This window comes from Panthera leo, chromosome C1, assembly GCF_018350215.1.
Source record: "Panthera leo isolate Ple1 chromosome C1, P.leo_Ple1_pat1.1, whole genome shotgun sequence".
Taxonomy (NCBI): domain Eukaryota; kingdom Metazoa; phylum Chordata; class Mammalia; order Carnivora; family Felidae; genus Panthera; species Panthera leo.
The window spans coordinates 36,479,785-36,506,096 of NC_056686.1; the positions used below are offsets into that span (position 1 = coordinate 36,479,785).

Here is a 26,312-nt window from a genome sequence, read left to right on the forward strand (position 1 = left end):
GGCTCTCCGGAGGAGTCTCGGCCCATCGGTGACCACAGCACTAGGCCCACCCCCTTCCTGGGGCCGCGAGCGCCGAACTCCTCGAACGCAGCCAATGGGTGATGCGGCGGCAGCACCGCGGCAGGTTCGATTCACTGGGCCTGGCGCGTCCGGAGAGTCCCGGCGGCTGTTAATGCGCGCTTTGCGAAGAGGAAAGTTAAGCCGGACTCCCTGGGCCCGGATTTACTTCTGCGGCTCTTTCCAGCTCTTCCTGGGATTCCCCTCCCAAGCCTGGGTGTTTTACTTGTTCTGCCTGGACCCCTGCTCGACCTCCCCTAGTCCTGGCCTGGCTTCCGCGCTCCAGACCTGGGAAAAACCCCTCCGCACTCTAGCGCCTAGCCCTCCCCAGGCCTCAGCTTTTCACCCCAGCCCCTTTCCCCTGGCCTGTGATTACTTTTCCCCCTCAACTACTGCCTGCCATCACGTCCGCTTGGACCATTATCCCAACTCTGCCGAATCTGGCACTCCATCTGCCTCCTCCCTCTATCCCAGACTTTTGCTCACCTTTCCTTGGATACTTCCTCTTTGGCCTGCTCTCCCGCCTTGGCTAACTGGCGACCGACACTCTCACAGTTTGGGCTCAAACTCCAGCCCCTGGCTGGATTCCCTCCATCCACACGCCCTCTTTAATTAGCTCATGCTTTCAATAATACAGCAGCCCGCTTTAATCCGCCCTGCTTCTGCATTCTCAGCTGTTGGGTGCCTTTGATATTTGGCTGATGGGTACTTGACATTTTATGATCCTGAGCCCAGGATGGTAAGTATGGGCATAAGGGAGACTGTGGGGAGCCTTGTGTCTGGGTCTAGTGGACTCAGGCTGCAGGATCTCTGGAGATGCTCAGTTTGCATTTTCCCCTTACAGAGGAAGAGCTTAGCTCCTAGCCAGTTGGCCAAGAGAAAACCGGAAGGCAGACCTGGTGATGAGGAAGATTGGCAGCCTAGGACAGTGGTGAGTACTCTACCCCACAGGGGTATAGGACAGGTGGGATGCAGGACTCTTTGGACAGAAAGGAATCCTGGACTTGGTTTCTGGGGTTACACGGAATGAAGCTGGTCACCTCCAGAAACCTCTTTGGTAAACTTTTAATGAGTGCTTACTTTGCATCATGAGGCATTGAACAAGATAAAATCTTTGTTCTCAAGGTGCTTACTAAAAGCTAACATAGCCTCAATTTTTCTGATAGAAAAGGATATTTCAAAGCCAAAGAGTTGGGCTTGGGTTGGGCCTTTTGGCTTCCTTGGGGGAAAAAATGGCTCCCCAATAGCAACTAGCTGCCTGCTTTTTTTCCTCTTTGTCCCCTGCCCAATATCACAGAATAGTAGAATACTATAGGGCCTGCCTTAGGGTCCTGAGCTCACTTGGGCTTAGATCAGAGGAGTGGTGCCCTTCTGGTCCCTCCTAATACTCAAGTACAGTTTGATTTTGATCTGGGTCCTGTGCTCTGTTGCCTGCTTTTGAGGCTTTCTGGGGTTGGCTGTGGGCAGGACCTATATAAATAAAAATCAACAGGATAATGTAGCATGTATTTCAGAGATAGAGAGGAGTTAAAGAAGGGCTTGGCCACTGGAACTTTGGAGGAAGGGATTAGCTAAGGAAGGTCTAGAAGACAATTTTGGGCAGGGGCTGTATGTGAGAGGGGAAGAGACCCGGTGTTTGTTTCAGGTGTGTCTCGTAGGATCATTGAAAGTTCAAGTACTTTTGGCAAGCTGCTACAGGCTTGCCTGATAGTTCCATGGGGTCTTGCTCTGTAGTTGCACCATTGCTGGTGTGTAGGAGGCTCCTCTACCTGTGAGGGACAAGGCTGCCCCTTGTTACTCACATGGGTCTCAGACTTGAATTTGGGGCGGCACTTCGTTGCAGCTGGGTCATAAATGTTTGCGGCTGGTTGCTACTAAAAAATGCTTTCAGTGCTAGTGTCCTCACTGCCTTGGTGTGGGCTGACTGGCTCACTTCATTCACTTCATCCAGTACCCTTCTTCAGATTGGACAAGTTCTGTAACCTCATTAACCTAAGGTTTTCTCACCTGCTAAATGAGTATAATAAATATTTATCATAGGATTACTGTGAAGATGATACACGATAATACATGTAAAGAGTTTAGCACAGTGCCTGGCATTTAATAAGTGTGTTAAATGTAGTTGTCATTTTGGTAAACTCTGTGGTCTTCCAGATTTCACCTTTCCCAATACTCTTCTAGACTCCCAAGAAACAGAAATCCAACAGTGGGACACAGAGCAAAGAGTGTTTCCTGTCGCCTTTTCGGAAACCTTTGACTCAACTAACGAATCGACCACCCAGTCTGGACAGTAGTCAACATGTAAGTCAGAATTGCTACCTGCTGGTAAATGTGTGTGCCCTGTGGGGGCACCTTTCTTGCTTTGTCTAGGGAGGCTTCTACTGTGGGTCCACCCACAGCCTCGAGGGCCTGGAAGAGTCCTGGCCTCTTGCCTTCTGAGATATGTTCCTGACTTGGAATCTCCCCTTGTTTAGAGCTATTTGGGCACCAGATCTCAGGTGGCTCAGATTCCTGAGGAAAGGGAAGGCCATGGCAGGGTATTGGAACCACGATCCCCATGCCAGCTCAGTCTCTCACTCAGCCTAACTTACAGGTTTCACGTGTTTCCTATAGTAAAATCAAATGTAATCTTTACTATGACAGGTTCTGGACATTATCTCATGTAACTCATTTTTTAAGATGAGGAAACAGTCTCAGAGGGATTAAATAATGTGTCCCAAATTACAATTGCAGAGTAGTCAGAGCTGCTTAGTTTCACCAAAGCTTTTTCCACCAAACTTTCTGAGGACTGTTGTATTGAGCTCTGGCCTGGACCTCCAAAAATGTTTGGAATTTCTTAAGTGAATAAGTAATAAAGGTGTCTTTTATTATTCATAAAAAACCCTTTCAGCTACACCTGAGTTTATGTTAATGAGATTTCATTTGTAAAGTGCCTAACCTTGATGGCTGCTTGCTAGGGGAACCAACCCACCAGTGGCCAATGTTTAATCAGTCATGCCTATGTAATGAAGCCTCCATAAAACCCCAAACGGTCATGGTTTGGAGAGCTTACGAATAGGTGAACAGGAACTCATCCATGTGCCAGGAAGTGGCACATCCCAAACTCCAGAGGGACAGAAGCTCCTGTGCGCAGGACCCTTCCAGACCTTGCTCTATATCTTCTGGCTGTTCATATCCTTTATTTTATTAAAAACATTTTTTTTAATGTTTGCTTATTTTTGAGAGAGTGTGCTCACGCGAGCCGTGGAGGGGCAGAGAGAGAGAGGGAGACACAGAATCCAAAGCAGGCTCCAGGCTCTGAGCTGTCAGCACAGAGCTCGTCTCGGGGCTCAAACTCACGAACTGAACCATGAGACCATGACCTGAGCGGAAGTTGGATGCTTAACCAACTGAGCCACCCAGACGCCCCTGTTCATGTCCTTTAATAGCCTTTGTGATAAACTGGTAATCTAATGGGTAAACTTAGTTCCTGAGTTCTGTGAGCCACTCTAGAAAATGAATTAAACCCCAGGAGGGGGCTGGGACCCTCTGATCTAGAGCTTGCTGGTCAGAAGCACAGGGAGCAACCTGGGTTTCAGATTGGTGTCTAAAGTGGTGGGGAGAGGCAGGCTTGTGAGACTGAGCCCTAACATGTGGGATCTGATGCTATCTCCAGGTAGGTAGTGTCAGAAATGAGTTAAATTATAGGACACCCAGGTGGTGCTGAATAATTTCTTGTATATAGAAAACACATCTGGTGTCAAGTGAAGTACTGTGGTAGAATGGGGGAGACATATAGGAGTGTGTTTTTCCTTTACAGGGACGTTTTGGAGGAAAAATGGGAATATATAGTGGACATTAGTTATTTGTGCGTTCAGCAAACATTTTAAAACATTTTTATGTAATACTTGATAAATACAAAGGAATATGCATATAACATGTGAGATAAAAAACACCTGTGAACCCGCCATCCTGCACTAAAACATCAAAGTCATAATCCCTTTTCCCATCCTGAGAGGTAACCCCTATCCTGAATTATCTTCATCATCCCTTGCTTTTGTGATAGTTATGTGTATATAATTCACTAAATAATACATTGTTTAATGGTTTACTGAGCCGTTAAAAATGGTGTGTAGTTCTCTGGGACTTTTTTTTTTCTTTTAATTTTTAAAAATTTTAAAATATTTTTTTTTAATTTAGATTCAAGTTAGTTAACGTATAGTATTGGTTTCAGGAGTAGAATTTAGTGATTCATCACTTACATGCAACACCCAGTGCTCGTCCCAAAAAGTGCCCTCTTTAATGCCCATCACCCATTTAGTCCATCCCCCCACCCAGCACCCAGCCAGCAACCCTCAGTTCTCTAGTTTTAAGAGTCTCTTATGGTTTGCCTCCCTGTCTGTTTTAATCTTATTTTTCCTTCCCTTCCTATGGGACTCTTCATTCAGGATTCATTCAAGTTGTCCTATGTAAGCATATGACATAAGTGCAGGTGTAGTGGGAGTATACAACAGGCGTCTAACCACCTGGAGGTTGGTGAAGACTTGAATCTGAGGGGTAGGACGATTAGGTTGAGTCCTCAAGGATATGAGGAGTCAGCCAGGTGAAGAGAGTGGGGAGTGTTCTAGGTGTGTTCTAAAGGCAAAAGTGCCTCAGGCCCAGAAAAATCTTACAGTGCAGCCCTGGGGATGAGCACTTAGATGTGATGTGTTTTGAAGTCTGATAGGATATCTAGGTTTGGGGATAGTTGCAAGTATAGGTAGGTGTGGAGCCTAAGAGGAAGCTGGGGACTGGGAATAGATTTGGGATCCTTAGCATAGAGATGATATTTGACACCTCCAAAGTGTATTGGAGTGTCACAGTGAGTGTGCATTCAGGAGCTGAGAGACAAACCCTGAGCCCTGAGAAACACTGACTTTTAAGGGGGTTAAGCAGAGAAAGAAGAGCTCATTAGGGGGCTGAGCATGAGGTTTTAGGTCCTGACCTAGAGGTCAGAATAGTAGGAGAGTGGTGTCATGGAATTCAAAGGCAGAGAATATTTGAGAAGAAGGAGTGGCCAGCTTTGTCTTCTACCAACATAAGGATAGGGACATGTCCACTGGAATTAAGGTCATGTAGGCCATTGGTGATCTTGGCCAGTCATTTCAGAGGAGTAGAAATGGCAGAAGATACGAAGAGTGGAAGATTAGAAAAGGGAGGCAGACAATTTGTAGCAGTTTGAAAGGGAGGAGATAAGAGGTCAAAGGAATTTTTGTTTTTAAGATAGTTAAGCATGTTTTGAACGCTGGTGTGAAAGTGGTAGTAGAGAGGGAGAGGCTGAGATACAGGAAAGATCTAGCAGAACTGATTGAGTGAATCTCTCTGGAAGAGGGAAGCTTTGACCTTGGTGGGAAGGAGGGATACTCTTCCTCTTCTATCAGAAGGAAGGGATGGTATGAATTTTCAGTAACTAAACAAAGTGAGAGCATGCTCTCTCCCCTGCCTCTGTCAGTCTTACCAGACCAGATTTTCTGAAGCAGGCCATTGCAAGTCTTACAGGCTGTGCCCTCGTGTTTTTGGCCAGGGATGCTCATGCTAGTTGTACAAACTTGCAGTTCTCCCTGCGGACTCTATGGTTACTGGGTTTTATTGAAAGTCTTGCTTTTCAAATCTGTGCATAAGTTTTTGGCTACCCTGAGCCTCAAATCTAGCCTTCTGTATTGAACATATTGAAAAGAAGATTTCAGTTTTTTGGGGGTGCCTGGCTGGCCCAGTCAGTGGAGTGTGAGAATCTTAATATTGGGGTTGTAGTTTCATGCCCCACATTGGGACATTGAGTGTAGAGATTACTTTTAAAAAATCTTTTTTATTTCATTTCATGTCATGTCATGTCATGTCATGTCATTTCTTCTTAGGGGGAGGTGCAAGTGAGTGAGGGGCAGAAAGAGAGAATCCCACAAGGGGCAGAGAGAGGGAGAGAAGCAGGGCTTGTGCTCACCCAAAGTGGGGCTCATGCTCACCCGAAGCGGGGCTTGAGCTCACCCAATGTGGGACTTAAAAAAAATCTTAGGGGAGTCTGGGTGGCTCAGTTGGTTAAGCATCCAACTTCGACTCAGGTCATGATCTCGCAGTTTGTGGGTTCAAGCCCCATGTTAGGTTCTGTGCTGACAGCTCAGAGCCTAGAGCCTGCTTTGGATTCTGTGTCTCTCCTTCTCTCTCTGCCCCTCCCCTGCTTGCACTCTGGCTCTCAAAAATAAATGTAAAAAAAAATAAATAATTTTTTAAAAATCTTTGAAAAAATTCAGTTTTAGAATTGAAGCTAAATTAGAAAGGAAAGTAGAGTCCATCTCCTTTCTTTTCCTCTCCTTTGAAGAGTAACTTTTTGATAGCATTGCTCATATGTTTCTCATTATCATTGCTATTCATAATTATAATAAGCATAGTCAATATGCTTATTATAGTCAATAAAAGATTTTATTCAGCTGCAAAGAAATATGCAATTAACAGAGAATTTGGGCCTTCCTCCAACCTTCCCTTGTCATGTTATTTAATGTGATGAAGTTCAGTTCTCCACATTCTTTTTCTATCTTCCAGTAGATTGTCAAATGTGTTCATTACATTTTTCCTATTTAAAGTACACTGAGTTTCTAGAAATTTATGATCAGTATAGCAGTGGGTCAGAATAAAAAGGTAAAAAATTTCAGGGCAAGACAGGTGTGCTTTTTTCCCTATTAAACCTTTTTGTTTGAGGGGAGTATTTTTCATTATTTCTTTTTCCACTAATGTATTACCCATTAAAACTACTGTGAGGAGTTCTGTTTTTTCTCTTTGCTATCTTGGGTTTTAGCTCTTGTTTTGTTGAGGTTCACAGGCCATTGTAATTCCCCAGAGGGCTCAGGGACATTACACACACACACACACACACACACACACACACACACACACACACACACACACACACACACACACACACACACACACACACACACACCAACCCCAAAACTTTAATGGGAGTTGTCAGAGTTGGCTCAGGGGCTGGTGCTATGGACTCCCCTACCTTCTCTCCTGCCCCAGCCTGACGTGGGTCTTGAACTCATGAACTGTGAGATCACCACCTCAGCCTAAACCAAGAGTTGGATGCTTAACCAACTGAGCCACCCAGGCACCCCTCTGGTATTTTCTCCTTAAGGTGCTGCACCCTAGGGAATATTTAATTGTCCTCACTGACATGGCCTTTCATGAGCGGATGGGTCTAAGCCTTGTGGTTGATTGAGGTTGGTTACTTGCCAGTGGCACTCTCCTCTCCCTGAGTATTTGTGGAATCTTATGTAAAGCCTCAAAGATGAAAGCTGTTGTATAAAACCTAATAACCTAATAAGGAACACATGTCCTTATGTTTTTTTTTTTCTTTTAAGTTTTTATTTATTTTGAGAGAGAACACATGCATGTAATCTGGGTAGAGACAGACAGAAAATCCCAAGCAGGCCCTGTGCTGACCAGGGGTAGGGTGGGGTGGGGGAGCTCAGTCTTATGGACCATGAGATCATGACTTGAGCCGAAATCCAGAGTCGGACGCTTAGGTGCTCAGGTGCCTAGGTGGCTCAGTTGGTTAAGCTTCAGACTTCAGCTTAGGTCATGATCTCCTGGTCCTTGAGTTCCAGCCCGCATCAGGCTCTCTGCTGACAACTCAGAGCCTGGAGCCTGCTTTGGATTCTGTGTCTCTCTCTCTGCCCTTTCCCCATGTGCACTGTCTCTCAAAATAAATAAGCATTAAAAAAGTCAGACGCTTAACTAATATGCCCCTCCTTATGTTCTAAATGCATCTGAGTGAGATGTAATCAAAATATAATACTCTGAATGTATTTATTATCTTTAAATTTTAGACTGCATTTGTAGAAATATTATCCCCAAACCTCACCAATCAGTCCTGAATCCCTGTTTCTTTTTCTTTTTAGGAAGCCTTTATTCGAAGCATTTTGTCAAAACCTTTTAAAATTCCCATTCCAAATTATCAAGGTAAAAATAGAGACTTTTCTATCTTTTGAATCAATCATGTGCAAATGTATGATGAAATGAATAGAGGAAAACCTCTCCTTCTGTAATACATGCTTACTTTGGAATTGAAGATGCCAGCCCAGTGGTGTCTGTGTATGGAATGGCTACAGAGGCTTGCATGAAGGCTGTATTTGATAGTTTGAGCAAGGGCTGCCACACCTGACTGCCCCTCATCTCCTTGGTGGGGATGTGCCTGTGCTCAGGAATCTCCTGGTGGGCCCAGGTGGTTGACGGGCCCAGGCTTCATTCAGTCTGAGTAATTTCAGTAGCATCTTGTGTCTGAGGTTGGCTGTGTCTGAGACCTGGGTTCTACAGCGTTTTCCCTGACCTTTGTAGAGCATATTATTGTGCTAAAACTGGGACTGGAGAGGGAGGAGGCCAACTTTCAAGAGCCCTCCATCTTGAAAGGCCCTTTGGGTTCCACACCTTTCTAGGATTGACTTGAGATGAACAAGACCCAACCCTCCAGAAGTTTATAGTTAAATGGAAGAAACAAAATGGGGAAAAACTGATCTGAAGCAGGTTGGGATAATGGTTAGGTAGAGGTGCCCCGCTGGGTTTGGAGAGGTTCTGGGAGAGAGAAGGTCATATGCAAGCTTAAAGGTCATATGAAAGATAAGTATTTAAGCTAGGCGTGCTGATCTCAATATAGAGCCCCAGGTGACAGATTGTTGGTTTCTAGGTCCTCTGGGCTCTCGTGCATTGGGCCTCAAAAGGGCTGGGGTCCGCCGGGCCCTCCATGACCCCTTGGAAGAAGGTGCCTTGGTTCTGTATGAGCCTCCCCCTCTGAGCGCCCACGACCAGCTGAAGCTTGACAAGTATGTGCATTGGTATTTCTTGAACAGGTTTGGTTTTCTGTTAAGTGCACATACCTGGGAGGGCAGAGGGAATTTTGGTGTGACTTTTTTTTTCCCCCCTTGGGATTGGCATGCTTTCAGAGTGCTGTCATGACCACTGCATCATCTAGAGAGTGGGTAGGTGGGGAAGGAGAGTGTGTGGGGAAGAGCTTGTGGGCATGTCCAGTTGGTGGGGGTTCCTCACCCTTCCTGCCAAGCTTGCTCAAGGGAGCAGGAGGGATTGATGACACAGGGAGCCCTCTCCTCACCTTCTAACTCCTGGAGCAAAATTTTGCTATGGTTTGATTATCAGGCTAAGAAGGTCTTCTCTTAGGCAGCTGCCTCTGGCCTCTGGATCAGCAGGACACAACTTCCTGAGGGTGTGGCCTTGCACATGTCTGAGCACTATATTTTCTTTGCTGTGTTTTCTCAGGGAAAAACTCCCTGTCCATGTGGTTGTTGATCCCATTCTCAGTAAGGTCTTACGGCCCCATCAGAGAGAGGTAAGGGGAGCTGGGGTAAAGAGGTATGGGATGGGAGGCTGTCATCCCTGGGGCTGCAGCAGTGTGGATCAAAGTGGCCTGAATGCTGTTGTTCCCCAGGGAGTAAAGTTTCTGTGGGAGTGTGTCACCAGTCGGCGCATCCCTGGCAGCCACGGCTGTATCATGGCTGATGAGATGGGTCTGGGCAAGACGCTGCAGTGCATCACGTTGATGTGGACGCTTTTGCGCCAGAGTCCAGAGTGCAAACCGGAAATTGACAAGGCAGTGGTGGTGTCACCCTCCAGCCTAGTGAAGAACTGGTACAATGAAGTTGGGAAATGGCTTGCAGGGAGGATCCAACCTCTGGCCATTGATGGAGGCTCTAAGGACGAGATAGACCAAAAACTGGGTATGGAGCCTAACTCTTCCATAGAGCTTGCTTGCTTCTTGTGTGTATGCTCACTGATGGCCAGCAGGTTGAGGGCACTGAGGGGGTGGAAGAGAATTCCATGGAAAATAATTGAAGTAGTTTCAGGCTAAATTAAAGAACCGTGAAACTTTTTTTGTTTAAGGTATTCTAAGATTTGTTCCCTTGACCTGTTTTCTGTTGTAGAAGGATTCATGAACCAGCGTGGAGCCCGAGTGCCTTCTCCCATCCTTATCATTTCCTATGAGACATTCCGCCTTCATGTTGGAATCCTCCAGAAAGGGAGTGTTGGACTGGTCATCTGTGATGAGGTACTTGCCTCTCAGCAGTCTGGGTGGTAGGAGGAAGTGTTGAAATCTCCTAATAACTGCCATCCAAAGGCTGTGCCAGTCACCAGGGAATATTAAGGACAGAGCTTGTTGCCTTAGAGGACGCAAGTGCGAGGGAGAGCCTTTGATACCAGCCTGCCAAAAGGGATTAAGCAGTGCTTGGAACTTGAGGAGGGTGAGGTACTGTGGGCTGTTTGATTGCTTTCAGTCAGTATTCTTAGACTGAAGAAGGACTTTGAAGGATGAGAGGGATTTGGATAGGTGGAGACAGACTGTAAGTGTTGAAGGGAACAGGTTCTGGAGTCAGACTAGTTTTGTTTGTTTGTTTGTTTGTTTTTTAATATTTATTTTTGAGAGAGAGAGAGACATGGAGTGTGAGTGGGGGAGGGGCAGAGAGAGAGAGGGAGACACAGAATCTGAAGTGGGCTCCAGACTCTGAGGGGTCAGCACAGAGCCTGATGTGGGGCTCCAGCCCACAAGCTGTGAGATCATGACCTGAGCCAAAGTCAGACACTTAACCGGCTGAGCCATCCAGGCACCCCAAGAGTCAGACTTGTTTTCAAATTCTAGCTCTTCTGCTTACCAGTAAAATGACGTCGGACAAGTTACTTAACCACCCGAGCCTCTATTTTCACGTCAGTAAAATGGGCTTATAATATTTGTTTCATGGGTTATTGTGAGGGTTAAATGAGGTAAATGAGGGAAAGCTCTTACCAAGTGCCTGGTATGTCCTAAGACTTTGGTAAAGGTCATAGAACTCTGTTTTTTATTCTAGGCTGGGGGAATGCATATGAACAGAAGCACAGAGGTAGGAAAGTCCAGTGTGGACAGTCCATACACCTTACACCAGTCCGTATTGACTCGCTGGGACAGAGGGAAATATGGCAGTAGTTACTTACTAGCCTTTTCCACCACTATGCATGAATGGTGGTAATGATGCTACTACTTAGAAAGGAATGAGGGTGGTGGGAGCTTCCCAGTATAAAGAATTTTCCAGGGGCACCTGGGTAGCTCATTCAGTTAAGAGTCCAACTCTTGGTTTCCGCTCAGGTCATGATCTCATGGTTTGTGGGTTTGAGCCCCACGTTGGGCTCTGCGCTGACAGTGCAGAGCCTGCTTAAGATTCTCTCTCTCCCTCTCTCTGCCCCTCCCCCCTGCTCGCGCTTTCAAGGTCTCTCTCAAAATAAATAAACTTAAAATATGAATTTTCCAGGTTTTCAGGGTGCTTGGCTACCCTGAGGCTGCTACCATTATTTGTACCTCTTGGGAAGAATTAAGGCCACCTTGCACACCCCTGGGTCTTTAGTGGAGATGTGGCTGAAAGACTTGGCCCCCATTTGTCAACTGATTGGGAAGCTTGACTGTGCTCTGGGAATTGTAGGTTATTAGCTCAGTATCCGAGGGACTTTTGGGACAGGACAGAGAAGAAAGGCTTACTTTTGGGATGCCATGCTTGCTACTTATAAGCTCTTTCCCAATTAGGCTTTTTCCTTAATAAAGAGTTAGTCATTGTTGGGCAAGTGTGCCAACTTCTGATACCTTGATGGGCTGTTCTTGTAAGAGTAAAGGATATAGGAGGTTGAGGTAGGGTATATGTGTGATAAACCCTATGAAGCTCAGGGTCCTAGCCCATCTGGATTTTATTCTGCTCTGTAGTGTTTCTTTTCTTTCTCATTCTCTCTTGTTTTCTGAGCTGACTCTGCAGGGCAGAAGGGACCAGGCTGCTGCTTGTCACACTTAGCATCCTGGCCTGCCTTTTTACTCATCTACCTTTTATTTGTCAGCAGTTTGTCAATTGTCAGAGACCTGAGGAAGCCAGTCCTGGAAGACTGCCTACTCTAGGAGGAGTTTGTCCTGTTCATACCCACAACTTCCTTCTAGCTGATGGGTCTTTCTGGAACACAGAAGTGCTGCGTAATAACTCTGTGTACAAAATCTTTGATCCCTCACAGTAACCTGAGCTAGGCAGGGCAAGTCAGAAGACATGGGGTCAGCCTTGGTGTTGCCACTTGTAAGCACAATGCAGAAGAGACTGCTCAGAGACTCAGTGACTTCTGTACAGTGGATGGCACAGGGTATACCTGAAAGGGACACGATCCTGATCAAGAGAGATCTATGGAAGCATTTTGGAAAGTGTATGAATAGGTGAGGGATTGACATCATTGTCATCTCCGTTTTGGAGGTTAGGAGTGCAGTGACTTGCCTAGGGTTTCCCCTGTGAGGACCTAGTGAGCTGGGACTTGAATTCAGGCCTGGGGTTTTAAGACCGGGCTCTTATCCCTTACTGCCTTGGATATAATCCAAAACGTGGTATAGGAAGCTTGGCTTAGGTATGGAAAGACTGGCCCTTTTGTCTTTAAAAAGGATAAACGGAGAACTCTGCCAGAATAGAAATTCAGCAGCAGCTTATTAATAAGAGCTCTGACAGCTTTTCATCTGGCCAAATATTTGATTTGCTGAGATGCCAGAGTTTGGGTCTTATTTTTATTATTTTTTTAAAATTTTATTTTTAAGCAATCTCTAACACGGGAGCTCAAACTGAGGACTCTGAGATCAAGAGTAGCATACTCTTCTGACTGAGCCAGCCAGGCAACCCAGAGAGTTTGGGTTTTAAATCTGTGGGTGATGGTGGGAGGAGCTGGGTCTGGAGCTGGGGTGTTCCCATAGGGAGCTGGTATTGGCTTTCACTTCCACAGAGACCCACAGGGATAGTGTGTCAGCCCAGTTCATTTGTTGGATTATTTATTAAGTGCCTGCCATGCATCAGGCCCTGGGAATCCCATTGATATCTGCCCTCAGGGAGCTTCAGTTTAGAGGGACCCAATTGTTGACCCCTATTTCCCTAGGGTATTTTTTGGGTTTTTCTGTTTGTTAAAAAAATTTTTTTTCTAATGTTTATTTTTGAGAGAGAGAGAGACAGAGCACAAGCAGGAGAAGGGCAGAGAGAGAGGGAGACAAGAATCCAACGCAGGCTCCAGGCTCTGAGCTGTCAGCACAGAGCCCTACGTGGGGCTTGAACCCAAGAACAGCAAGATCATGACATAAGCCAAAGTTGAACGTTTAACTGACTGAGCCACCCAGGTGCCCTTCCCTGGGGTCTTTTGGGGAATTTCCTCACAAGCTTCAAGTTTTATTTCCCTCTTTGACTCCAAAGTCTCAGCCTTCTGTTTTCAGGACTAGTGCTTGGAGCCTCTAATCATTTTTTATTTTTTTGTTTTGGATGTCTTAAAAATTATTTTAATTGAAATGTAATTGACATGACATTGTATTAGTCTTAGGTATACAACATCCAGTCATTTTTTTTTTTTTAACGTTTGTTTTTATTTTTGAGATAGAGAGAGAGACGGAGCATGAATGGGGGAGGGTCAGAGAGAGGGAGACACAGAATCCGAAACAGGCTCCAGGCTCTGAGCTGTCAGCACAGAGCCCGACGCGGGGCTCGAACTCACGGACCGCGAGATCATGACCTGAGCCTAAGTCGGCCGCTTAACCGACTAAGCCACCCAGGCGCCCCCATCCAGTCGTTTTTAAAGATTAAAATTCTATGTCTAATTCTTCTTTAATAGCAACGTTGGTTATTCCTTCATTTAACAAACATTTACTGAGCAGTTCTCTGTGGGGGACTCTGTCATGTACACCAAGTTATATAAAGGCAAATCTGACATGGTCTCTGTTTTAAGAAGTTCCTGTCTAGGTGAGGAGATTGAGTACATACAGTAGAGTATGATTAGTACTCTGTGTAGCAGTAGACGAGAGGCAGAGTAGTACAGTGCCCAGATTTTGGAATCACACAGACCTGAGTTCAAATCCTAGTTCTGCTACTTCCTTAAAAAAATTTTTTTTTATGTTTATTCATTTTTGAAAGACAGAGAGCACAAGCAAGGGTGGGGCAGAGAGGGAGGGGGCACAGAATCCGAAGCAGGCTGCAGGCTCCGAGCTGCCAGCACAGAGCCCGACGTGGGGCTCGAACTTATGAACCGCGAGATCATGACCTGAGCCGAAGTCAGACACTCCACCGACTGAGCCACCCAGGCACCCCCTAGTTCTGCTACTTTTTACCAGTGTGGGATTTTGGTGTGTTCACCTTTCTGAACTTCATTTTCTCTAAAATAGGTATTACAATTCCCACTCATCTAATTGTTATCTGGATTATAGAAGAGAATATACAGGAAGTGCTGCTTATTAGTCCAGTGCCTGGCACTTGGAAAAGATTTAGTAAACAGCTATTATGTACAGAGTGCCATAGGAGCATGGAAGTGGGAGACACCAACAGCTTGGGGTCAGTGAGGAGGGCTTTGCATCGGAGGTGACATTGAGGAATTTGCCTGTGGGAGAGAATTCTGGGCAGAGGAATGGCATGGGCAAAGAGACCTAAGGAACTCCAACATTAGGAGTGAGGAGGAGTTATGGCTTCCTGGACTAAGACGAGCTGTGAAGACTTGTCACAGAAGTTAGCTGGGGTCTTACTGAGAAGTGCTAAACTAATGAGCTTGGACTTGATCCTAGACACAGGAGGGTCAGTAGAAGGTCTGTGTTTAATTTCATCGTACAAGGCTATCCAGAGGGAGCATGCTGACTTGTTTGTCCATTCTTTCATTGGTGGTTGCATTTGGGGCTGAAATGGGGACTGTGGATAGAACAGGCGCAGGCTTGATCTTGCCCATGTGGTTCTTGGGGAAAGAGGGAAGATGATAGGGTCCTTTACCACTTCCTTGAAAAGGGCTTAAAAGAGAGAAGTAACAGGGTGTGTATGAAGGATGGGTGACGAATTGGGGACGAGATACAAAGGGAGGAAGAGAGGCTCTTAGGATTCTGCAGGGAGCGGGAAGGAGGAGCCTGGGCCAAGTCCAGAGGGACTTGGACTCTGACAACCCACACATGGCCTGTAAACCAATCCAGAAAGCATCTGGCTCAGGAGGTGTTCTGGGTTGGTTTGGCTAGTGGGAAGGGAGGATTCCCTGAAAGCATGGGTCACTAATGTGGCTGAATGTCTCTGAAGAGGATAGGCAGGCTGCTAGGGCTCTGGAGGTTAGGGCAGGGAAAAGGAGGTGAGGTAATAATCCAGGGAATAGTTCTTTTATGGATGGATGTAACACGAGTGGTCTGGAAACTGAAGGTCTATCTCTTGAACATGACATTTCTCCGTAAGCAAGCAGGTAGGTTCTCATTCTTGCTGTGCCCTGCCCAGTTCCTAAGGCCCCAGAACCTGTAATGTTTGATTCCTCTTTCCTCTTTTCCTGTCTACACAAGACTTTGCTATCATTAGGGATGCCTTATCATGCCCAGGCCTGAATGAGAATTAATTTCCTTGCAGGGACACAGACTTAAGAACTCTGAGAATCAGACTTACCAGGCCCTGGACAGCTTGAACACCAGCCGGCGGGTGCTTATCTCTGGGACCCCCATCCAGAATGATCTCCTTGAGTATTTCAGCTTGGTACATTTTGTTAATTCGGGCATTCTAGGTAAGATTCCAGCCTTGTCTGCTACATTGGAGAGGAGCCTTGCCTTGGCCTTGGGAGTATAACTCTAGCTGAAGGGAGAAAGGAGAGAATGCTAGTTATAACATGTGGGTCACTAGTCACTCTTGTAGGAAGGCTTCTCTTGTCAGGGAGTAGTAAAGCCATTGGGAGACCGTGGTTCTGCTGAACAGCTCAGCAAGGACCACTGTAGCCATTTTTCCAGTACAGAGGTAGCAGGGGCTGTGCACAGTATGGTGTCACTATGAGCTGGGGGTGGAAACACTACCCCTAGGCATTTTTGCTCACTGCATTGTAGCTGCCTCATGAGAGCTTTGGCCTCAGAACAGACTGTCTTAGGCTGTTTTGTTTTGTTTTAAACTACTTTTTAGTGTACAGTTCAGTGTCCTGAAATATACTTACATTGTTGTGCAAATATCACCACCATCCATCTCCAGAACTTTTTTCATCTTTCAGAACTGAAACTCTACCCATTAAATAATAACTCCCCATGTCCCATCCTCCCTCACCTCCCAGCCTCTGGAAACCACAGGTGGACAGTTCTTGCGCTTAAATATCTATGGGAGGATGTCTTAGTGCCACCTCAACTTGCTGTTGCTCAGGAAGATGGCTTTAGGCAAGAACCAGCTAAGCAGTAGAATTTTCATGTGAACACATTTGTGTAACCACTATCAGATCAATTACTGCCACCATCTCAGCGGCACCCCCTTCTAATCATTATTCTCACCTTTTCCCCCAGAAATCTCTTCTGACTCAAGATTGGTTTGTCCTATTTTTGAACTTTTGTAAATGGAATAATACAGTCTTCCTTGGCATCTAGTTTCTTTTTGTTCATTATGTTTGTGAGATCAATCCATGTTGTGCAGTAGTTTGTTTTCTTGTTTGTGTATTTCATTTTCATGAATATACCAGGCTTTATCTGTTCTGTTGGACAGTTGAGTTTCCAGTTTTTTATTCTTTTGAATAATGATGTAAACATTTTTGTACATGTCTTTACCTGAGCATAGTATGCATTTCTGTTGTGTACATATGCATTCTCTGTCCTATGAGTGGAATTTCTGGGGTATGCATGTGTTTAGTTCATGTGTTATGCATGTATTCAGCTCTAGTAGATACTCTGGCTTTCTTTCCAAAGTGTGCCAGAAGTGTATGAGAATTCTAGTGTCTCTACATGAGGGGTCAGTAAATTTTTTCTTAAAGGGATAGGTAGTATTTTAGGTTTGCAGGCCTGTCTCTGTTACAACTACTCAATTCATACTGTAGTATGAAAGCAGCCATAAAGTATAAATGAATGGGCATGGTTGTGTTCTAATAAAACTTTATTTACAGAAACATGTGGCTGACCCATGGCTGTAGTTAGCTCACCTCTACTCTATGCCATGACTAATATTTATCTTAAGAAAAATTATTTCTGCCCTCCCTGCCCTCACCATGGTCTTGTCAGGGCACTGATGAGCCGAACTTCAGGGCCACATGGGGGCCAGTCTGTGATGCACTCTGAGGGGAGGGGCCTCTTGCCTGCATTGAACCCGGTGAGGGCCCTGGCGGCTGACGTTTGTCTCCTGTTTGTCAAGCTCAGGTGTCTCTCGAGTCCTTGCACCAGGCAAGGAGAAAAATTAAAGATTTGGGGTCCCCCCCCAATTTTTTTTTTTAATTTTAGTAATTCTAGTGGGTGTTTAGTGATACCTTATTGTGTTTACCTGATGTTTAATAAAGTTGAGTACCTTTTAATATGTTTATTGGCCATTTAGAGATCTCATATGTGAGATAACCTGCCCTTTTTATTCCTGGCCAAAAGAAAACTCTTTACCCATTAAACAAGTATTCCCTATCTCTCCTTAACCTCAAACTCTGGCAACCACCAATCTTCTTTCTATCTCTATGAATTTGTCTATTCTGGACAGTTCATATAAATGGAATTCTACAATATGTTACCTTTTGTGTTGGTTTCTTTTACTTAGTATAATATTTCAGCTGCATTGTAGCACGTATCATACATGCTACTTCATCTCTTATGAGCAGCATATAGATGGGCTTTAAAAAAAAAAAAAAAGCCCGGTCTGACAATTGTATGGTCTTTTAATTGGATTATTTGGTCCATTTATATATAATGTAATTAGTTATATATTTGAGTTTTAACCTATTTGGCCTTTCAAGTCTCCACTGCTTTGGTTAGCTTTCTGATCCATTCAAACAGAAATTGCCTATAATTTGTTCAGCTTTGTTCTTGGCAGGAAGGTGGTCTGTAACAAAGCAGTCTGTCATTATTGGCAGTGGGATAATCATTCTGTTTTTGTTTTGTTTTGTTTTGTTTTTAATTAAAAATTTTAATACAGTTCTAATCAGTGTGCCAGGTTCATTTCAGCTCCTTCACTGCCAGACCTGGGGGTAGGGATTGCTTCAGTTTCTCTGCCTTTTTTTTTTTTTTTTTTTTGTGATGACCAAGCTGCATGAAACTTTCACCTTCACATTATCCTTATGTTTTCCTTATGTTTTCAATTTTTTTAAGAAGGAAGTTGATATAGTATTTTTTTTTGTTTATTTTTGAGAGAGTGCCAGAGGGGCAAAGAGGGAGACACGGACTCTGAAGGAGGCTCCAGGCTCTGAGCTGTCCACACAGAGTCCCATGAAGGGCTTGAACCCCTGAACCATGAGATCATGACCTGAGCTGAAGTTGGAAGCTTAACCAACTGAGCCATCCAGGCACCCTTTTTTTTTTTTTTTTTCCCTTGAGAAAGAGAATCCCATGAGGGGCAGAGAGGGAGAGAGAGAGAAGCAGGGTTTGAGCTCACCCAAAGTGGCACTCGAGTTCACCTAATGTAGAACTCAAACTCACAAACTGTGACATCATGACCTGAGCTGAAGTCAGGTGCTTAATGACTGAGCCACCCAAGCGCCCTTACGTTTCTTGATCTTGGCAGATTTGGCATCCTTTCATTTGGCTGTGAGCAAAAAGTCCTTGATTTCTTCAATTTTGTGAGGCCTGGCTAGGAGGGGTGCAGGGGAACACATGGCAAAAAGAGCAAGTGGCTAGAAGTGGGATGTAAAAGAGCGAGACTCCCCCACTTTTTTTTTTTTTTTTTTTTTTTTATGTAGTACTTTATTTTTCCCTTCTCTCTTGTCTTAGGAACTGCCCATGAGTTCAAGAAGCATTTTGAGTTGCCAATTTTGAAGAGTCGAGATGCAGCTGCCAGTGAGGCTGACAGGCAGCTAGGAGAAGAGCGGCTACGGGAGCTCACCAGCATTGTGAATAGGTAATGGCAGGGTGGGTGCTGGGCTAGGCAGCAGCACCTTTTTTTTTTTTTTTAAAGTGTTTATTTTGAGAGAGAGAGAGAGGGAGAGACAGAATCCCAGGCAGGTTCTGCACTGTCAGCACAGAGCCCAACGCGGGGCTCAGACTCATGAACCATGAGATCATGACCTGGGCCAAGACCGAAAGTTGGACACTTAACCGACTGAGCCACCCAGGTGCCCCAACAGCACCTTTCTTTGGGATTTTCCCCCAAGTTAGGTCATCAGAATTGCCTACTAAACTATCCAAGTCCAATCCTTTGGTGCTTTGGCCCATGAGGCTGGGAAGGGAGTGGGATCTGTGCCCTGACTATAGCCACTGAATAAATGGAGAGGTCTTGCAAGCCAAGTTCTGCTTTCTTCCTGGCCTGGTCCCTGTGGTCTGGCTTTGGGCTGCTTAGCATCCTGCTGAGGAAGCTCTTCTCTCATGCTGGTCTCCCTGAACAGAATATCCCTTGGAGCATTGTTAATACTTCACAAGCTTCCTGTCAGTCAGTCTTAGACCTAAAGCACCAGGCTTCCCTTCTCAGACCCCATAGTCTTCTGTGACAGGTAGAAATAGATCTGACTGATGGGTGTGGCTCCCAGACTAAGAGGGCTTTTCCATAGGGTCCACATAATCCAAAAGGCAAGTACATTCTAGATTCCCTGTTGTAGGTAATACACTTGATTTATATCCTGGAGTCCCGCCCTCTCTCCCTCCCAATTTTCGATGGCAGGAAGGAGAGTCACTATATTCTTAGGAGCTGTTCCTTAGGTGTCTGATCCCTGTCCTTCCTGGTTGGCCAGGAGGTATGGGCTTAATTTCATTGAACCTTGGGCCATGTGGTATTTGGGCAAGTGCAAGTAGAAACTCCTCTAAGGACTTGGTGGTTTGCAGCTTCCTTCTCCTGTCTGAGCACCAGTCTTAATGGGAGATCTTGGCCTTCTCTTGAAGACTAACTAAACTTTTGAAGAGGAAGAGTTGTCACTGTAAGCTAGACTGTTCGAAAGAGTCTCTGTTCCCATGACTGAGACCCTGATAAAGATTTCTTTGCCATAGAGCTGATGTGTCTCTGACATTTGATTCTACAAAAGAGACAGTCTTTTGGGTTCTTTGGGTGGTAGCTTTTATTCTCGTAGTTAGCAGGGCATTTTTACCAGCCTCTTGCCTTTTTATCTTCTCTCCCCAGGTGCCTGATACGGAGGACCTCTGATATCCTTTCTAAATATCTGCCTGTGAAAATTGAGCAGGTGGTTTGTTGTAGGTACTGAACTCAACTGAGGGATGTAGAGTGTGTAAAAACTCAGCCCTTGAGGCATGGCTGGGCTCTCACAATATTCTTAGGGCAGAGGTGTCGTCCAGCCTTTCCCACTAACCCAGCTACCCTTTTTTCAGGCTGACATCCCTTCAGACTGAGTTATACAAGAAGTTTCTGAGACAGGCCAAGCCAGCAGAAGAGTTGCGTGAGGGCAAGATGAGTGTGTCTTCCCTTTCTTCCATCACCTTGCTAAAGAAGCTTTGTAATCGTGAGTTGGGTCCATGTCCTGGGGTCCCCTGAGAGAGTAAGCAAGGAAGGCTAGGCTCCTGTAAGGTCCAGCCACCTTGACCAAAACTTGTCTAGAGTCCTCATAAAGGCCACCTGTGATTCCAGCCCTCCCCAAGGCATGAACCCTACATTTTGTACTCCGTACCAGACCCTTTGCTTTGGAAAATTTTGCTTACCCTTTGCCCAGCCCATGCTTGATGCTTGGGAGTATATGGGACTTGTGAGTATATGGGAGTATGCACGCACACCTGTGCATATAAAATGTTGGACAGGAGGAAAAATAACAAATCTTGCCCTCTGTGGTATAGTTCCCTTCTTGCTGGGAGAACACACTAGTAAGCAAGGTGGTCCTAGATGGAACTGACTGCAAACTGGGAATTGGGACCTGGTAAGTCTGGCGCTGAGGAAGGTCTGCTGGGTAGGCTTCTAGAGGAGATTCCAATGAGCATCGAAGTGGAAACTGGAAAGCACTGTAGCTGGCATTTTGGGTTTTGTTTTTGTTGTTGTTTTCAGATCCAGCTCTAATCTATGACAAGTGTGTGGAAGAGGAGGGTGGCTTTGAAGGTGCCTTGGAAATATTCCCCCCTGGTTATAGCTCCAAGGCTCTAGAGCCCCAGCTATCAGGTAAGCCAGTCTTTGGGCTCCTCTGGGAGGAAAGGTGGGAAATTGTCTCTTTGTGCTAGATGTATCCTTGCCTCAAGGCATGATATCAAAAGTAAGAATCCTGGGCCATGGGGATGGCCTGTTGGGAGCTAATGGTTGATGATTTCCCCAGGTAAGATGCTGGTCCTTGATTACATTCTGGCAGTGACCCGAAGCCGCAGCAGTGACAAAGTAGTGCTGGTGTCCAATTACACTCAGACATTGGACCTCTTTGAGAAGCTCTGCCGGGCCCGAAGGTAGGGAAGAGTCAAATCAGTTTGCCAAAGGAGTGCCTCCCCTACCATCCCCCTAGGAAGAGTAGATGGTAGGTGTTCTGATTGGTGGATATGGGCAATAAATGGGTGCAGGGGGGACTTCCCAGAAAATATGTTCTTTTACTGTGATGATCCTGACTCCATCTCCAAGCAGACTAGCCCCTGGCCCTTCAGGTACTTCCAGAGGACAGAGTCCTAGCCCTTAGTCCCCTGCCTCTCCCTTTGGGAGTTTAGGCCCTCAGGCTCTACATGAGTAGCCTCAAGCCTGGTTAGTTCAAGTCCTTCAGTAGCAAGCCTCTGCTTCCTTCTTGGGTTTTGATGTTTGAATTCCCCTTCAGGTACTTATATGTCCGCTTGGATGGCACAATGTCCATTAAGAAGCGAGCCAAGATTGTAGAGCGCTTCAACAATCCATTGGTAAATGTACAGCCCCTGTTTCCATACTACCAATGCAGTAACATCAGAATCACTGGTTGATAGAGAAACTAGATGGGTGCTCTGCTTTAGGGTCTCTCTCTCTCTCTCTGTCTCCCTCCGCCCTTGGTGGGTGTGGTGGAGTTAGCCTGGTTGGTGATGGTGGGGCTGGGAAATTGGTAGGCAAATTGGTGGTCCTCACAGCATAAGAGTACAGATGTATGAGAGAGAGAACTGTTGGCTGGACTGAATAGGATTCCAGTTCAGGCTGCAAGAGGTTCTTTTCTCCTTCCTTTCTTTCCAGAGCCCTGACTTTGTCTTCATGCTGAGCAGCAAAGCTGGGGGTTGTGGCCTCAATCTCATTGGAGCAAACCGACTGGTCATGTTTGACCCTGACTGGAACCCGGCTAATGATGAACAAGCCATGGCCCGGGTCTGGCGTGATGGTCAAAAGAAGACCTGCTACATCTATCGCCTGCTGTCTGTAAGGATGGTGACAGTGGTCAGAGTAGGGGTGGGTCATGAAAAAGACCTTTAGGACCATCTTGGGTTTTTTCTCAGTACCTGTTTTGCCTCTGCCTCTAGCAGTGGCCAATCTATGGGCTTAGCCAGACCCCTGTATTTTTCTGTTCTTTCTCCCTCTCTCCACCCCATTCCTTCAAAACCTATGCCTCCTGATACCTGTTCAGTGGTTGACAAACTCCCCTGTGGCCTCATCTCTTCACAGGACACCTGCTTTCCCTCATACCTTGATTTCTACTGTGCACTTGACTTGTAATCTTCTCATACTCCATGTGTCCCCTGGGACTAAGAAGTAGTATTGGCATTCTCCCAAGTTCTCAGTGATCAATCATACAGACTGTAGTTCTCTTTTAAAGCTCATGTTCTCTGACTTGACTACTCTCTTTTCTTCCTTGTCACTGTCATCTACCCTATGCTAGTTTCCTAATTCATTGATGACTTTGGATACCAGCCTAGTCTAGTCCTTCATTTCTTCCCCAAATTCAGTTATCATCTTGACTTCAAGGACTATGCAGTTATCTAGCACTCCGGCTTCCATGTTTCCTTGACCTCATCTCTAATGACCAGTTCAACTCCTTCCCATTTAGTTACTCCCAAGGCCACACTCTGGAACTTTAGTAATACCAAAACTATACACAGTACCCAAAACTATCATTCTATTCTCAACTTCCTGTCCTTCCAGTTTTCTCATATCTCCTATATCTGCTTTAGCCTAAATGTCCCTAGTACCTCACCTTTCCCCCAGTCTGGCTTCACTTCTCTTTGTTTGGCCTGATTCCTACTGTGCATCCTTTCAGTCACTCTTTCTGTAATACTCCAGTTGGATCACTACAACTGTTCTCAAGTTCTGCACCAGATAAAATTTGCGGGTGTAGATTAGCACTACCACAAATTCACATATTCCATTTTGGGCTGGGCTGTATCTCGTTTCTTTCAACAGCCACTTCAAGCCTTCACCACTTCCCTCAAGTTTCTTACCTAACCCTGTCTCTCATTCTTTTTGCAGAGACCTTGTCTTCTGCTTCACAGAAAAAAATGTAGGCTACCAGGCTTGAGTTCTCTTACCTGTCTTTTTTGTATCTCTAGACCTGCTCTTCCCTTCCCATCTCAGAGGAAGATAATTTCCTTCTTTGAGCTTCATCATTCCAGCTCTGCCCTGGATTGTTTTCCTTCTTTCTTAGTTGATTAAGGTCTCTCTTATTTACCTAAGTCTATAAACATGCTGAGGTAGCTCTCACCATTTAACTCTCTGTCCTACTGTAGCCACTACCTTGGGTTACTTTCCATGCGTTCACCGTCACATTTTTCCAAAGCCTACAGATTAACTTCACTTCCTCATCTTCTATTCACTCTTCAGACTGCTTTTGAACTTGCTTTTGAATGTAATATTGGCTTCCTAATTGCCAGAACAAGAAACTCTTGATTTTTCCTCTGTGTATCTGACACTGTTGACTACTAGTCTTTAAAATTCTATTCTCTTTGGAAATTCCACTCTGGTTTTCCTATCTCTGTGATTACCTACACTCATTATTTGACAAATCTCTAAATGTTTAGCCAAGATCTCTTACCTGAGTTTTAGACCCATATTTCCATCACCTATTGTACATTTCCACTTGTATGTCTCATGAACACTTTAGATGCAAGGTGACTAAATTCATTTCCTTTCTGAATTTTGTCATTTAATGGCTCCATTATCCAACCAACCCAAATCTGGGTATCATCCTACTGGACCATTCCCTGTCTCCTAACAACAAATCACTATTTGTCTTCTGGCAATTTCCTTATCTAACCTTCCTCTTTACCCTGTGCTAAAGTCACAGTTCTCTTTCACTTGGATACTGCAGCAGCTTCCTAATGCTTTACCTTTGGTCTTAACCTGTTCTTCACATATTGCTTCCAGAATGAACTTTCCAAAAATCCTGATTTTGCTTTTCATCACTTGCAGGATAAGGCCAAGCTCTTTCAGCCTGGCATCCATATTTCTCCGGTATGGCCTCTGCTGACTTACTCAGTCCCAGCTCTTACTATACTCCCACCATCCTCAAGACAGGCTCAACTCCTCAGTCCTCCAGTAGGCCAGGCTTATGCCTTTGTCCTATGTGGGGCCTACGAGCTTTCCTTCTCTCTTCCCTTGTAAACCATCTATTCATTTTTTATGATTCAGCTCAAGGATCATCTTTACTTCAAGCTTTTCATCACTTTCCCCCTCTACTACCCCTCTTGTGGGCCCTTGGGAATCCTATGCAGGTTTCTGTTATTGTGCCAATTAGTTTATGTGTCTCTCCCAGAAGCCTAGGAGTTCAGGAATAAGGATCATATTTAATTCTTCTTTGTATCCTAGTGTTGGCACAGAGCCAGGCATAGGATACCCAAATGATATTTGTTGAGTGTGAGAGGCCTGGGCTTGGTGTGGAGGTCTGGTGAAGCTGCTGCAAACCTTAGCTCACTCTGAAAGAATTTAGCCAAGACATGAAACCCTCCATTCGTACAGAAAATATCCTGGGTGAGCAGTGGCTACAAGTCATGTTCCCAAGAGACAGATTGGGAAAATGGGCTCAGCTGAGCAGATGTGTTTGCTATAGGACTTTTACTTCTCATTCATTTCCCCTTCTCTTGGGTGGCTATAGTTTCAACCCCTGGGTATTCCTGCCCCCTATGTTTGGGAATGACTTAGCTGTACATCCTTGGGCACCCCCACCCCAGGCAGGAACCATTGAGGAGAAGATCTTTCAGCGCCAGAGCCACAAGAAGGCACTGAGCAGCTGTGTGGTGGATGAGGAACAGGATGTGGAGCGGCACTTCTCTCTCGGCGAGTTGAAGGAGCTGTTTACCCTGGATGAGGCTAGCCTCAGTGACACACATGACAGGTGGGTGGGGTGCCCTTGCTGGCCATTACTTCTGAACTCCCTGCACAGCATGGAGACGGGCTCTATAGTTTCCACGGCTCTGTCCTCTGCCCCCAGGTTGCGCTGCTGCCGCTGTGTCAACAATCACCAGGTCCGGCCACCCCCTGATGGTTCTGACTGCACCTCAGACCTGGCTCAGTGGAACCATAACACTGATAAACGGGGGCTTAAGGATGAGGTACTCCAGGCCGCCTGGGATGCTGCCTCCACAGCCATCACGTTCGTCTTCCACCAGCAGTCTCATGAGGAGCAGCGGGGTCTCCACTGATAACCAGCTGGTCTGGGTGTAGCTGTTAGAGGAAGGAGACAGGGAAAGGGGGCTCCTTGCCCCATAGGACCCTACTGAATTTTGTTCTCTGGGACAAAAATCATCAAGGAGGGCTGCATGATGTTTGCCCAAAGTTTATTTTATAAGAAAAACTTTTTTTGGTTAAAAAAAAGAAAGGAATAAAGGTATGAAAGGGACTGAGGCTTGGGAGCAGCATGGTGAGCCCAGCAGAGAAGAGGCCTGGTAGTGGACACTCCTGTACTTCTCTAAAGCCTGGGTACCTGCTTGAGGAAGGAAAGCAGGAACCTCAGGCAGGGGGAGAGGAGCTGTCCTCACTGACTGATGAGCACTGTAACCTGGCCCAGGGTTCCAAGAGTAGTGGGTAAGGGGCCCAAAGGCTCTAAACCCAGTTGTGAGAGTGCCTTTGCTGAGCCCAGCAAGACCTCCAGGACCTCAGTGCAAGGGAAGAAGGAAAAAGAGGAAAAAAGGTTGCAGAAAGAGAAAGACAGAATTGGTGTTTGGGAGTTCTGGGCAGCCCATGTCTCAGCCCCTGCAAGCTGATGGTGCTGAGCATGGGCCTGTGAAGCATGGGCCCCATCACATGGTGCTGACATAATCTGCGAAGGCCTGGGATGAGTCCCACGAGTCGCTAACCACGTGACAAGTGGCCCGGAGCCGCCGAATGGCTTCCCTGGCTGTGACTGCATCCTGGTCCAGCCAGTTCTGGAAGAGGCGCAGGTGACCAAAGGCTCCACGGCCCCAGCGCTCCAGCCGCTTGGCGAACTCCAGAAGACCATCTGGCTTGATGCAGTTGGAACTGGTAGGGGTGAGATGATTAGAC

At 45.8% G+C, this 26,312-nt stretch overlaps 2 protein-coding genes across 4 annotated transcripts in view; one reads left to right on the plus strand and one right to left on the minus strand.

Moving 5' to 3' along the window:
- RAD54L (RAD54 like) lies at positions 1-25,596 on the plus strand. Of its 3 annotated transcripts, none has more exons than XM_042950985.1 (18): positions 1-796; positions 902-988; positions 2,239-2,358; positions 7,971-8,031; positions 8,753-8,888; positions 9,340-9,409; positions 9,509-9,797; positions 10,002-10,126; positions 15,459-15,609; positions 18,752-18,878; positions 20,088-20,162; positions 20,294-20,424; positions 20,958-21,068; positions 21,220-21,343; positions 21,700-21,778; positions 22,080-22,259; positions 25,001-25,164; positions 25,261-25,596. In XM_042950985.1, the coding sequence occupies exons 1-18, from the start codon at positions 794-796 to the stop codon at positions 25,469-25,471; spliced, it is 2,244 nt and encodes a 747-aa protein (XP_042806919.1). In that variant the 5' UTR covers positions 1-793; the 3' UTR covers positions 25,472-25,596. The 3 variants fall into 3 exon arrangements, with proteins under 3 accessions (XP_042806919.1, XP_042806920.1, XP_042806921.1); XM_042950986.1 differs by having other exon boundaries at positions 21,253-21,343; XM_042950987.1 differs by lacking the exons at positions 1-796; positions 902-988; positions 2,239-2,358; positions 8,753-8,888 and having other exon boundaries at positions 7,979-8,031.
- Positions 25,590-26,312, minus strand: part of LRRC41 (leucine rich repeat containing 41) — a 19,740-nt gene continuing 19,017 nt past the window's right edge. Inside the window, exon 10 of the mRNA XM_042950984.1 lies at positions 25,590-26,288. Coding sequence (XP_042806918.1) covers positions 26,069-26,288 — 220 coding nt within the window. The 3' untranslated portion in view covers positions 25,590-26,068. The remainder of the gene's footprint in view (positions 26,289-26,312) is intronic.

Bases quoted from the DNA above. Each gene is read 5' to 3' on its own strand.
- RAD54L (XM_042950985.1), top strand. The intron at 10,127-15,458 runs GTACTTGCCTCT...ATTTCCTTGCAG, and splicing joins GACTGGTCATCTGTGATGAG to GGACACAGACTTAAGAACTC. The intron at 20,163-20,293 runs GTACTGAACTCA...CCCTTTTTTCAG, and splicing joins GAGCAGGTGGTTTGTTGTAG to GCTGACATCCCTTCAGACTG.